The sequence below is a fragment of the Archocentrus centrarchus genome, chromosome 22 (genome assembly GCF_007364275.1).
Source record: "Archocentrus centrarchus isolate MPI-CPG fArcCen1 chromosome 22, fArcCen1, whole genome shotgun sequence".
Lineage (NCBI taxonomy): Eukaryota > Metazoa > Chordata > Actinopteri > Cichliformes > Cichlidae > Archocentrus > Archocentrus centrarchus.
Genome location: NC_044367.1, coordinates 4915773 through 4930609, shown reverse-complemented (window position 1 = coordinate 4930609; position 14837 = coordinate 4915773). Strand labels below are relative to the sequence as shown.

Here is a 14837-nt window from a genome sequence, read left to right as displayed (position 1 = left end):
CAATGGGATATGTTGTCATACATACAACACAAAACTTTACATTGGTTTTGAATTACAGATATTTTTTATAAATAGTTGAGAGAATCAAAATAAATGGGGGAAACTAATGTAGATTTAAGAACAGTTGTTTTTGATACTTGGATGAAAATCCTTTGCACTCAATGTCTTCATGAAGTCTAGAACATCACCAAATGCTGTGTTTCCTCCCTTTAGATACTCGGCCAGACCATTACTGCAGCCACCTTCAGTTTGTTTGTGGGTCTCCAGTTTTGTCTTCAGTCACTGAGAAGCTCCTGTGTTGGGTTGAGATCAGGTGACTGACTTGGCCATTGCAGAATCTCCCGTTTTGTTTCCTTGTAAAACTCTTGGGTTGCTTTTGCTGTATGCTTTGGGCCATTATCCATTTGCGCTGTGAAGCTCTGATCAGTTTTGCAGCATTTGGCTGAATCTGACTGCGGCCCTGTAAACCTCAGCATTCATCCTGCTGCTTCTATCAGCAGGCACGTCATCAATAAACACTACCAACCCAGTTCCACTGGCAGCCACGCATGCCCATGCTGTGAGATGTTGCTCTGTGTCTTATCATGAACTGTTTCTCTCCTCCATACTTTTCTCTTCCCATCATTCTGGGACAGGTTCATCTGGGTTTCATCTGTTTGGGCTCTTTTAGAGGTTTTCTAGTAACATTATTGTGGTTTGCACTCTGTATTTATGTTGATGAAAGCTTTGTGCGATTGTACACCTTGGCAGTGATACACCAAACTGCAGCTGCTTCAGCCTGGAAAACCCATGAAACGAAACCTCCTCTGGGAAGGACTGCAATCACAGCGCTCCAGAGACAGGTCAGATTCAGACAACATGTGAAAGAACACATGAACAGGTTGTTGGATGTGACCATTTGAATGAGACCTTAACATTTTTCTTCATGACACAGTTTCTTGTGTTTCGACGTTTCTCCAGCTACAGAGGCGAAGTGCTTCACAGGACGACTAGCTTTCCGCTTTGCTCTGCCAAAGTTGCCCAGCTGAGGAGGGGGAGAGAAACTCCAGCGACTGGCCAGAATATGAAAGACCTTCAATGACCAGTTTTTTTTCCCCCTGCTTCTGAAAGTGACAGTGCTCGAGACTGTGGCTGCTCACAGCTTTTTGCTGTAAATGATGAGTCTGTCAGGCTGGGCTAAAGCAGCAAAAACATCACACTCCAAACTTTATTTAACCTTTTGCTGATAATCTTTTAATTGGTCTCCAGGTTAAACAAATCTGCACTTATACAAACAAACTATGCTGCACTTGTGATGAAAGGGCAATCTGCATGACAAAAAGACACAAAACAAGTACAAAGAGACTCAAAAGAGCCACAGACAGACCCAAAGTGAGAATAGAGGAAATTGCCACAAAGTGATCAAAAAAGATTAAAAAGATTCATAAACACATGCAAATGATACCAAAGTGAAGTCAAATGGCTGCACAAAAGCTCAAATGGACCACAAAGAAACACAAAGCAACAAAGAAACAACATGACAAATTAATGCAAAATAAGTACAAATCAACAAAGATTTGAGTACCAAGAATTGTGATGTGGCCACAAAAGCACCACACAGGGACACAAAGTCAAAAAGAGCCACAAACATAATACAGAGCGATGCACAATGTGTCTAAAGAGACACACGGTGACCATACAAAGATGCAAAATGAAAGGCAAAACAAGTAAATTTGTTTTAAACAGATGTAAATGTGAGGAAAACTCTGAGACACATGAAAGACTTTAGACAAGAATGAGCCAGATCAGTCATCTGAGAAGGTAAAATGACAGACAGTAAAAAGGTCTCCTTCAGTCTTCAGTCACTCCATCAGCCGTGAATGTCTGAGCTTCTCTTTCATTTGTTTCTGTGGCTGAACTGTCAGATTTGGGTCAGCAGGAAAGTCTCGAACTGTGAGCCGCTGCTGCTGCCGCCTGCTGGACGATTGAGGGCTCACACCTGAATTTAGGCATTTCTTCTTCCAGCAGAAACAGACGTCAAAATACGGTCAGTTTTAGTGTCCCTTAATGGTGCAACAGCGTTTTGTGTGATTTCTTCATATTCAGTATAGAAAAAGCACTGCAAAACATAAAAAAAAAAAAACCTGTGATACATTAAAATGTATTAAGTTAAATTAGTATAGTCCTGTCAATAAGTATAATTCTGACCGCTATATTAGAGCATCATACAGGTTTTTCCTTTGCAGCATTAGGTGCAGTTCTGAAGGCTGAGCAGTCAGTCTGTCTTTCAGGTGTGTGTTGGTGCATCTATGTGGAAACCTCTGTGAGACACTCTGATGTCACACTGAACTAAAGCAAGCAGAAACACGGTCTGCATGCTGTGATGAGCCAGACACACTTTGCCAAGAGGCGCTTTAGAAAGGCTCCACTTTTAAGCTTTTTAAGCACAGCTATCTATACATTTTGCTTTATTAAAAAAAAAAAAAAACATAACTATCATCTTCACCTTTTTTTCAGGAGCAAACTTATAATAAACTGCGCTGCGAGAGAAATACATTTATATCTTGCAGCCAAAATCAAATAATTAATTACTGCTACTGAACCGGCGCCGCGCGGAACCATGTTATGAAAACGTTTCCACGCGGTCTGTACACACTGTGACACAGAGTAGTTCCTCCACGCGAGGTTTTGGGTAACAGTACTGTAGTTTCGTGTTTTATGTGTTTTAGAAAAGTGTTTTCACGATAACCTCGTAGTGGGCCACTGTGCTGTGTTGTGTTGCGTCCAGAATGGCGGCAGACGTGTCCGGACCCTTCAATGTGTGTAACTGACCCGGATTTTGTCTTCATTTGCGGCGAATTGAAGCAGGTAGGAATGTTGGCCGTAACAACACGATAACACAGAAGATAAAGGGACTGAGTGAGGAGCGGTGACTGTGGACATTATCAAACCACAGCACCAAACTCAAAAATCTCTAAATTTTGTGTTTTCTCGCATGATGGCAAACACACACAAGTCAGGTATTAGTAACTTGGACAGGTGTACACACTGATGCCATCGGCTACATTCGGCACGCATCTTTTCACCCCCAAATCATTTAGTTTAGCAGTGAAACCACAGACAGCAGCGGAGCACTATTATTGCTGTATAATTGAGAAGAATGTTCCCATTTGGCCGTGTGAAAAAGAATCCCATCCAACAAGCCTCTTCCTGGATGAATAAATGTGACCACTGTGCAACTGGTGTTTATTTCACAGCTGTAGAAAAACAGCTCTGTCAGGGCTTCGTTATAAAACTAATGAGCTGCAGGCACAGGGTCATCCCAGCAGCTGCAGTGCTTCCAGTGTTGACAGGAAGTTGAGTTTGTTATTGGTTTTTTTTTTAATCCCATCTCATCAGGCAGAGCTTCCATGGAGGGTTTGGAGGAGAAGCTCAAAGGTCTGTCCATCGCTAGGCGGGCCCGTCCTGAGGAGCCCACCTACCTGCTGGATGTCGCCTTGCAGCCATGTGGCCTTCTGGCTGTTTCCTGCTCCAACTTCACCATCCACCTCCACAACAAGGACACTCTAAAGCTGGTGGGAGAGTATCAAGGTCACAGCGGGCCACTCTGCGGGGTCACGTTTGCCCACACCTCCTCTGACCTTCTGTACTCCGGTTCTGCGGATGGGACTGTCCGGGTGTGGGACGTCCGCCGGCCCGGGACAGAGGCTGTCCAGAAGTTTAAAAGCGATCCATCGCACTGTTATTGCAGCTTCGACCTGAGCTGCAGCGATTCACTCCTGTGTGCTGGCACTGAGCAGGTGAACAACGAGGACAGCTTCCTCGTTTTCTGGGATTCAAGGAAACCAGGAGGTGGGCTTCTAGGGGTGTATTCTGAGTCGCACAGTGATGACATCACACAGGTGCGCTTCCATCCCCGGCATAAAGACCGCCTGGCATCTGGCTCCACAGATGGCCTTGTTAATGTTTTTGACCTCAGCCAGGGAGCAGAGGAGGAGGCGCTGCTTGCCACCTGTAACAGCAACTCGTCAGCCAGCTCGGTGTGCTGGTCCGGAGCTGACTACACCCAGCTGCTGTGCCTCAGCCACGATGAGGGGCTGCACCTGTGGGATCTGGGCCAGTTGGAGACAAATGAGCCTCTCACCATCTTCAGCACCACTGATGCTCGCAGCCTGACTCCACTGGCTGACGGGGGAGGTGTGGATTACCTGGTGGGGGGGCGGTGGCTGGAGGAAGCCCAGAAGCTGCTGGTGGTCGGCGGAAAGAACAGTGGGGACCTCCACCTGATGAAGTGTGACGCTGGGGGGCTTCGTCTGCTCAGGAGCCTCGAGGGCGGCCACGCCTCCACGGTGCGCTGCTTCCTGTGGGATGCAGCAGAGGAGGCCTTATTCACTGGGGGAGAGGATGCACAGCTTTTGCTGTGGAAACCAGGTGGGGAGGAGCTCACGACGGGGAAAAGGGAGTCCATGAAGAGTGAATCAGCTCTCAGACTCAAATCCAGACCTCATAACAAACACGGCTACCACAGAGAAAAGAAGACAACATAGCAGAGAAACAAAGTGAGCAACATGCACCTGACTGTAGAGCATGCAGAAAGCTCTCATTGACTGAACCAGTTCTGTGTTTGAATATTTAATATTTTAATATTTAAAGCAGCCCAGCTTTTGAGGAAGATGTCAACAAAGAGATTAAAATGGTATTCGTTGTTGATAGATGCTGTTTTACTGTGCAGTCTCCTGTTTACAAAGAAACCAGCTCATAGGAAAAGTGTGAACAGGTGACTTTGAATGGACAAATTGCATTTTAGCCTTTGATAGACATCTGCCAGACCTAGCTAACAAACATGGTCAGTATTTTAATGTGAAAAGAGCTGTGTGTGTCTAATAAAAATGTTGTCATGCTGTGTGACATGAGCACAACAATCAGTCTTTCTCGTTATTATATTTATTATATTTATATTTATAGGGGTGTAACAGTGTACCTCAGTTTTTAGGCCACAGTATCTTTAGGGGGAATGAATAACAACAAAAAAAAGCCTGTCTTTATTTCAATATCAAACACCAAATATATGCAGCACATGTGCTTCTTAACTGCACTGTAAACACTCAGTAGTTCCCAAACTGACAGCTTTGATGGTGCAGGAAGAGTGGGAGCTGTCTGAGCTCCAAACAGGTATTTATTCCTGCTGCCACACCAGCCACAGTCTTCAGATCTGTGTGGTTCTGGACAGACTCAGCTCTGCACTCTTCTCCTTTTTTCCACTGATTACTTTTGGGATTTATGTTAATTTAATCACAAAAACAGCTTTTCATGTCAATATTCTCACAGTCATCTGTTCCCTGCCTCACCGGTGATGTTTCCCAGAAACCTAACAACACACAAAGGATGAGCAGATGTTCCTGTTTATTGGTATCATAATTGCATGCTGCTGGGTTAGGGCACTGCTTCTCATTAATTTCAGATTCATTGCCACTCTTGGTCTTTTGTTGCTATTTGACAGGTGTCACTTGTATCAGTATCACTCATATTTTAGAGTAGAAATTATTTTTCAATCAGCAGAATAGTGAATCCACAAAAAAAATGAATGTAAAAAGCTTGTCCTTTAGACTTTTCTAAACACTACAGTTCACACAGTCTTAGGTCTACGTGATGTCAACAAGAATGGATCTCCTAATATGGTCATCTCAAGCACAGATGACCCTCCCACCTGCCACTTAAACCTTTAGTTTGCTTAAAAGGAGAGGAGTTAAACCAGCTTGTCTGAGACCAATAAATAAGGATTATTTTAAATCATGAATCATGCAAAGCCACTCTAGTAGAGTCCAAGTATAAAAATATGAAGCTGGAAATGAGCAGAATGGGTCCACTTTCTGGAAAAATTTCTACGTAGCTCAGTTTGTTTCTTTATCACTGTCAACTGAAGCCTTTGGACTGTTGGTTGGGTAATACTGGTCTTTTTATGATATCTTGGCTTTGAAAGTCACTGAGCAGTGAGACAATTGAGGGAATAGTTCATCCCATTATTTACAACAAACCCACAATGTCAGCTTTTAGGACTAGCCCCTGCTAAGCTTGGAAATGAACAGAATAACTACAAGAAAAGTAAACTGTAGTAAAGTTTGTCCAATCAGAGCCCCTAACAATGACAGATTATCTTACAGTACAACCTTACAGCACATTTAAGGGTTTACATGGCATTATGCTGGTAAAAATGGCCACAGATGAACTGTCCATAGTAAATGAGAATCGGCATGTGCAGCAATATGGTGACTTTTATGTCTCCAAACACAAGGATTTCCAGTGTTTCAATAAGCAGCATAGATATAAATACACTGCTCAAAAAAATTAAAGGAACACTTTTTAATCAGAGTTTAGCATCAAGTCAGTTAAACTTCTGGGTCTGGTCAGTTAAGTAGCAGAGGGGGTTGTTAATCAGTTTCAGCTGCTTTGGTGTCAATGAAATTAACAACAGGTGCACTAGAGGGGCAACAATGAGACAACTCCCAACACAGGAATGGTTTTACAGGTGGAGGCCACTCACATTTTCCCCTCTTTTCTGACTGTTTTTTTCACTAGTTTTGCATTTGGCTGGGGTCAGTGTCACTGCTGGTAACATGAGGTGATAGCTGGACCCTACAGAGGTTGCACAGGTAGTCAAACTCCTCCAGGATGGCACAAAAATACGTGCCATTGCCAGAATGTTTGTTGTGTCTCCCAGCACAGTCTCAAGAGCCTCGGAGGAGATTCCAGGAGACAGGCAGTTACTCTAGGAGAGCTGGACAGTCCAGGCCCTGTGCTCACTGCTATTTGCTATAGAATACCAGAATTGGCAGGTGCACCACTGGCGCCCTGTGCTTTTCACAGGTGAGAGCAGGTTCACCCTGAGCACCTGTGACAGAGGTGAAAGGGTCTGGAGAAGTCATGAGAACACTATGCTGCCTGTAACATCATTCAGCATGACCAATTTGGTGGTATGTCAGTGATGGTCTGCAGGAGGGGGGACACAGACCTCTACAGGCTAGGCAATGGCACCCTGACTGCCATTAGGTATCAGGATAAAATCCTTGGGCCCATTATCAGACCCTATGCTGGTGCAGTGGGCCCAGCATCATGTGGTGAGAGTTTGCAGGCAGCTCCTGGAGGATCTGGAGGGAGATCCTCCAGGACACCATCCATTGTCTCTTTAGGAACATGCCCCAACATTGTCAGGCATGCATACAAGCACATGGGAGCCACACAAACTACTGAGTACTGCAATGAAATTTTGGCAAGATGGACTAGCCTGCTGCATTATTTATCCACTTTGATTTTCAGTGTTTTTTAATTAAGCCTCTGCAGGCTGATAATTTTCATTTCCATCAAACAATGCAGCATCCTTTCATTCCTAACATATTACCCAGTCCATATCAGTATAGATATCCAGCATGATTTCTTTTTTCCCCACTGGGATCAGATGGATTTTCAGTATTCCTTTACTTTTTTGAGCAGTTAATAAACTGTGCAGAAAAGGAGTCAGCAAAATGAGATCATGCTAAGAGTGCAGCTATCATTTGGAAATGGAAGCCAGTGGAATAACCTGACTGGCAGTGCAAGTGTGTGCGCGTGTGTGTGTGCAAGAGACTCCAGACAAGTCATTCAGTGATTGTCATTCACATTAGTGATTCTTTGCAGTGACTAAGGCTTCATCTTTGCATGCTTTTAATCATTAATTGTTCCAATGTGAAAAGATGAGTCATTATATTACTAAATACAGACAAACAAAACATTTTAAGAAATATGTACCCCACTCTTCTTTTAAGAGTCTCACTCTGGAAAATAAATCACATTTACATGTAAAAGTAACATTAAAAGCTACTGCTAACTCAAATGTACATACATGATCATAACAATGTTACCTTAATAATTTCATTTGATACTACATGATATTTGTCCTCAGTTTCAGAGAGGACTGTTCATTCTGCTTTTCACTACAAATGTTAGGTAGTTTCATGTGAAAATAAATGTTTCCACAGGGCTCTACACCTTTGCTGCTTCCATAGGAATTCAGAGGGTGAGTAGGAACCACATGCTTCTAATCAAATGCACTTGATTAACTGATCATCAGCAAGTGTGAACACCTCAGTAAAAGCACAAGTTTTGGTTGTTTGCTGGTCTGGAGCATTCAGGTCCATGTTAAGATAATCCCACCATCTTCCAGGGGGGTGGACATCCCAACAAATTCACCCCAAGGTCAGACTGTGCAAGGCTTAGAGAAAAATAAAAAACAAAACTAGAGTTACAGCTCAGACTCTACAGGCCTCAGCATGTTAAATGTTAAAGTTCATGACAGCACAATTAGAAAAGACTGAACAAGTATGGCTTGTTTGGAAGGGCTGCCAGGAGAAAGCCTCTTCTCTCTAAAAAGAACATAGCAGCACGGCTTAGGTTTGCAAAGTTGTATCTGAACAAACCACAAGACTTCTGGAACGATTTCCTTTAGACAGGCAAGACCAAAGTGGTGAATTTTTTTTCTATTTAACTCTGTGTGTTAATAAATCCATGCAAACAAATCCTGCTCATCTCCAGTGATTTTTTTTTTTTTTTTAAGAAATTCCGGTTTTAATTTAATCTACAAATGGTCAAATATCGGGATCTCCTCGGCCAGAAAAGGAGGCAACAGGGAAACCAGACCCCGACCGACAGTGGCCATAATGTTCAATGCTTTGTACCAGCATATCAGCAAAAAGATCTCACAGCAACTATAAAGCACGATGATGAAGAGGGGATGATTTGGGCTTGTTTTGAAGCCACAGTACCTGGGCGCCTTGCAGTCACCAAGTTGACCATGACTTCCTCTGTATACCAAAGTATGGCTGTAACTGATGTGGGTGGTGACCTGCTCCCCTGGGGGCTGCGGCGCGGGGCTGCGTTGGCTTCTTCGGCGTGGGGGGGGGGCCCTGTGGGGGCTCGGGCGGCCCTTGGGTGCCGGGGGCCCTGTGGCCCTGCTGCCGGCCGTGCGGGGGGCTGGCCGCTGGGGGGGGGCTGGCTTCTCGTTGCCTCGAATGCTCTGGTGCCCTTGCTCCTTGGCTGCTGGGACTCCATCTGAGACCTCCGTCCTCGGTCTGCTGGGAGGGGTGTACGGTTGTCTTTGGAATGAGTGGCCGCGGGTCTTCGTAGGTCTTGATGGGCTGCTGGTGGCCTGGGCTTCCTGGGATTCTCTTTGCCTGCCTCTGGGTGCTGATGGGCGGGGCTGCGGCTTTCTGCCTTCATTGGTAAGTACATTTCATGACACAAACACATACGCCCACATAATGACACAAAATGGTTGGTTTGTATAACTATTCTTCTTTTATTTTTATTTATTTATTTATTTTTTTTTTTTCCCCACACAATCTTTAATTTTGCAGATATTGTCAATATCTTAAGTTTAACAAGTGGCTAACTATTTGGTTTACTTACTTGCACTCTTTCCTGTTTCTTTTTTCTATTTTCTCTCCTTTTTTTTCCCCTTTCTTCTTCTTCCTCTTTCCCTTTCTCTTTTCTTTCTCTTCTCTTTTCTATTTCTTAAGCCTGTCATTTCTGGCACAATTTGATAAATAGCATGTTAAAAATAATTCAAATAAAATAAAGGATTACACAGTAACAAGAGGAGCCTATAGAGAACCTATAGAGCTCATCTTGAAATAGCAAATATGTTTGGCACAACAATGCATTCAGATCACAGTTCTGTTTGCAAGATCTGCCAGACATGACAGGCAAAAAAAAAAAAAAAAAAAAAGTATGGCTGTAACTGGCCCATGCAACAAGACAATGGTCCCAAGCACACCAGCAAGGTGTGACCCAGCTGAGACCATTACTGATATAGAAACATCATAATTTTTAAAAAATCTGTTTATATACTTGATAAACCATAGTAAGTTCAATCACCAGTTTTTGGTCACTTATTTGCTTATACAAGCATCAATCCTATAAGTGCCAAAAAAAAAACAAACTATGGAACTACTGATAAAGTCATTCTTTTTAATTGTTAATACAGCTCATAATTACTAATTTAGTAATGTAGTTGTAATATTAATGTTGTTACAAATGTAGCTGCATTGTTAAAACTTATTGATATGGGAAAAACAGCTGTAGACTCTAAGATTGGGTACCAAGCCCCAAGGACAACTGGTACATTGAACATCAGAGCAGCTGACCTGAAAGATAAGATCGTGGCTAAGTTGGAAACCTGGAGCCAATTACCAAGACTACGTGAAGTACCCTCTGAAAGTCTACTAGAAGATGTGAATGCAGCACATTGACCATCCCTTCTTTGACCATCACTGAAACCAATCAGTTGATGCATACCATGGTAACAGTGATCCTTGGATCCACAAGTAGTAGTTCCCTCCATGGAAAATAGGACTAGAGGCTAAGATCAAGGCAGCACGGAGGGAAGTTAGCTAGCTATCAGAGCTGCAGAAAGGTGTGATTAAGAAAGTGGCGCCTAAGAAGTACAACAAGCTGCCCATACCTTAGAGACTGCCAAGCAAAGACTCACAGCCTTGGCTAAATGCTTAAAGAGGTATACCAGAGAGGTAGAAGCCAGGAGGATAAACCAGGTGTTCTCCAATAAACCATCCAAGGTGTACCCTCAGTGGCAGGGGTGATTAAGAATGACCAAGCTGGGCGCCTGGGTGGCTTAGTGGTGAAGCCGGCGACCACATACGTGTGCCGCATTGCAGTGCGGCAGCGTGGGTTTGAGTCTCGGCCTGTCGCCAATTTGCCCGCGTGTCTTCCCCTATATCTTTCCCCCATTTCCTGTTTCTCTCCACTGCCAATAAAAGCCGTTGTGGCCAAAAATGCAAAAAAAAAAAAAAAAATGACTACACTAATGAAGACAGCTGGAGATGGAACAATACAGGAAGCACATATGGGAGAAGGATGCAACGTACAACACCATTGCTCAGTGGCTAGTAGATCTAAGAGCAGACCACAGCAACCTCCCTGAACAGGCTCCAGTAAGCATCAACATAACAGATATTCAAGAAAGAATCTTACATATGTGACATGATTCACACCTACTGGCTAAAGAAGTTGACTGTACTCCATGAGCACCTGGCAGCACAAATGAACCAGCTGCTAGAGGCTAGGATACACCCAGAATGGCTGACTGAACCAAGATCACTGTGAACCAAGATGGCGCCACTGTGTACGGGCTGCCGTCAGCTGTTCTGTGTATTGTTTGCTGTCGCTCTGTTCCTGGTAGTCATCTGCCCAGATGTCTCCGCTTTGATCACCTACGATCGGCAGACACTTCTAAACCTCCAGTTTGTTTTGGTACCAGCATATACTGTAAAGAAAAACTCAACGATTTTTCCTCCACACCTATTGGATGTACCTGAGAATTTGCGCCGGCTGCCCAGTGCTCCGGTCCCCAACAAACGCCAGAGGAGACGCGGAAAGCGTGGAGGTATCGCGGTGCGGGTCAAAACTTACCTGAGACTCCTAGGTTTGTCTGTTCATTACCCCCTGGATGGTGGTCTTTGCCGCCTCAAGGCTGTTGGGCTGCCTGTGGATTTCGGGCGTCGCTGGATCAGGCCGATTGTCCCACCTGTCATCCTGGAGACTCGGCGTCCCTCGTCCTGGCGCAGGATGCGGGATCGTGGAGGCGACGTAAACCATGCTAACCTTCGCCTGTTGAAGCGGGCCCCGGCCTCAGCTAACAAGGATCTGGACATCCGAATGGCCCTACTAAATGCTAGATCGTTAGCCAACAAAACTTTCCTTCTCAATGACTTTTTCATTGCACAGCAGTTGGATTTTATGTTTGTGACTGAGACGTGGCTTCATGCTGGTGAGTCTGCACCTTTTTCCGAACTTTTACCTCCCGGCTGTTCTTTCTTCAGCTCCCCGCGGATCTCTGGAAAAGGTGGAGGACTTGCTTCAATATTTAAATGCAGTTTTCGCTGTCGTCAGGTCTCGGCAGACCTGTACGCCAGCTTCTTCTTCCTGCTCTTGTCGGAGACGGTCGCACTATCTCTCTCTCCCTGCCCTCCCCATCTCTCCGCTTGCTGCTTGCTGTGAGAGCGTCTTTTTACACACTGTCCGAATAAGAACAAGATTGAACCATGGATCTGGCAAACTGGGCATTCTCCATCATTGATCGAATTTTTTCCACTATGAGATCCGGGACAGGGGAGCCTGCGTGTCCGAGTGGAACAGACCCGGTTGGATACGTCATCGACTCTTGGAGCTCGTGGAGACCTGTGTGCTTCTCGGCCCTTGGAGTGGAAGACGTGGAAGACGCCTACATATTCGGCTTTTTGGTAGCAGTATCTTCTCTGTTTGGGCTCGGTGGATACCTGCTTTACTGGCAAATTAAGAAAATCTGGACGGCGGTTCGACATCTGCAGAGGCTGCCGATCCAGGTGGAAGGGCTGAGCAGAGCCGTACAAACTCAGACTCAAAGCCTGGTGGACCTGAGCCGCAAGATTAGCGAGCTCGCAGGCGAGAGGGGTTAGATCAGGAGATATAGTTCGGTTCTGCACAGTGAGGATGGCAATCAACTAATTTGGAATATTGGATTTTTGAATGGTTTCCCAGTAAGACTGAAGGCTGTTGGAAAAACAAGCAGCCTGTTCCAAAACAACTTCTGTTATCAGGAATTCGGCTCCCCTGCCGGCCTTGGGTTGGCAACCATATCTCTCTCCAGGGCACTGTGTGCGGCTGCTCTCCCCCCCACTCCACGTTGTGATTTGTGAAGCTGGGTCTGGTGTATCACGGCCGCTGATGAAATTCCACCACTATCAGCAAACTGTTTTGGCTGGAACCTGGCATCTGGCTCCACAATGCCCCCACCTCTCGTCTCCTTCTGCATCCCCTCCTGCCCTGACCTCACCTACCGCCGCTGTCCTTGCTTTACATGTGCAAATGCTTTGCTAAGGTGGTTTTTTTGGACCCTGGTATAGTGCTCTTTTTGAGCACTGTACCAGATGACTTTTTTTTTAACCTAACTTTCCCATGATGTGTTGTTTTCTCCTCCTGCCAAAGGTAGCGCCGTAAGAAACGGCTGCATGACCCAAGGACACATATCCCCCTATGTGTGTTGTGTTTGTGTATTTGGATGGTGTTCTGTAACTGCAATTTCCAATGTGTGAACTTGTTCACCCACATGGCAATAAAACTTCATTCATTCATTCATTCATTCAACTGCAGCTGTTGGAGATAAACTCTTCCCCCTCGGTGCTCTGCGCGGTGATTTACCGACCACCGAAGTGCACGAAGGACTTCATCGGTGACTTTGCTGACTTGCTGACGGGTCTCATACTAAAATATGACCGTATTTTAATTGTTGGCGACTTTAATATTCATGTGTGTTGTGAGAGTGGTCCACTGGTTAAAGAATTTGCCTCGCTTATTGACTCTTTTAACTTAACACAACTCGTGTGTGGTCCCACTCATGAAAAAGGTCACACACTGGATCTGGTGCTGTCCTATGGACTTAGAGTCTGCATCACAGGGATACGTGACTGTGGTATATCGGACCATTTTCCTGTTTTATTTACAGCAGCGCTCCCCAGCTCTGGGATAAATAGAGTATCCTCTACACGTCGTGTGCGCTTGGTTAACTCTTCATGCGCTGCTGATTTTGCAGCTGCTTTTAAAAACTCTGACTTAAGCAATTTGGATTTTTGCTTGAGCCTGAATACCGAGGACTTCACTAACTCTTTTATATCTGCTTGCACTGCTGTACTGGACTGTATTGCCCCTTTTACAACCAAACGCACCAAACCTTCCTCCCAGCCCTGGCTGGATGAGACAACCCGCGCTCTCAGACGTGAGTGCAGACGCGCTGAGAGAAGGTGGAAAAAGGATAAGCTCCATGTCTCCTTAGAGATCCTGCGTAACTGTTTATTGAAGTACCAGAAAGCAGTAAAATATGCAAAGTCTGCTTATTTCTCTAACATTGTTTCAAGTAACAGTCACAGGCCTCATTTTCTTTTTAGTGTTTTTAATTCACTCGCTGATCCTCGCTGTAATGTGAACCAAGCGAAGGTCTGTCCTGCACTGTGCGAAAACTTTAAGAAATTTTTTGTGGAAAAAATTTCTGCCCTCAGGCCTTCATCACCTCAGGCTGAAACAGACTCATCTGCACCTCCTCCCAGCAGAGCTGTCTTTGAGCAGTTTGAGCCTGTCACACTCTCCACACTAAAGGAGGTGATTCAAAATATGAGACCTGTAAACTCTCCCACAGACTGTGTTCCGTCTCGCCTTTTTAAAGAGGCTTTTGATTCAGTGGGACCAACTATCCTCGCTCTGATTAACAGTGCGCTTGCATCTGGTTGTGTTCCAGCTGCCTTTAAACATGCAGTTGTACAGCCTCTAATCAAGAAGAAGAACCTTGACCCTGATGTTCTTTCAAATTACAGACCAATTTCTAAATTACCATTTTTATCCAAGGTTCTTGAAAAAGTTGTTTTTAAGCAACTTCAAGCATTTTTAAGTGAACATGGAATGTGGGAAAAGTTTCAGTCAGGTTTTAGAATGCGTCACAGCACAGAGACGGCTCTTTTAAGAGTTTTTAACGATCTGCTTTTAACTGTGGACTCTGGTAGTCCTGCAGTTTTAGTACTTCTAGATCTGTCAGCTGCCTTTGACACTGTGGACCACGAGATCCTTCTATCCCGCCTAGAACATGAAATTGGCATTAAAGGCACGGTTCTGACTTGGTTCAGATCTTATCTTACTGATAGAAGTTTCTCTGTCCATCTAGGAAACTGTTTTTCTACCACAGCAAAGCTTTCTTGTGGAGTGCCTCAGGGGTCCATTCTGGGCCCAATTCTTTTCTCATTGTATATGTTGCCTCTAGGGTCGATTTTTAGGAAACATAATATTTG

At 44.7% G+C, this 14837-nt stretch overlaps 1 protein-coding gene across 1 annotated transcript; it reads left to right on the top strand.

Annotated features, from left to right (window-relative positions):
* The first annotated feature begins 2646 nt into the window (after positions 1–2646).
* On the top strand, positions 2647–4901 carry wdr89 (WD repeat domain 89). Its single transcript, XM_030719174.1, has 2 exons — positions 2647–2847; positions 3379–4901. The coding sequence occupies exon 2, from the start codon at positions 3390–3392 to the stop codon at positions 4524–4526; it is 1137 nt and encodes a 378-aa protein (XP_030575034.1). The 5' UTR covers positions 2647–2847; positions 3379–3389; the 3' UTR covers positions 4527–4901.
* Positions 4902–14837: the final 9936 nt, after the last annotated feature.

Bases quoted from the DNA above. Each gene is read 5' to 3' on its own strand.
- wdr89 (XM_030719174.1), top strand. From the start codon at position 3,390: ATGGAGGGTTTGGAGGAGAAGCTCAAAGGTCTGTCCATCGCTAGGCGG.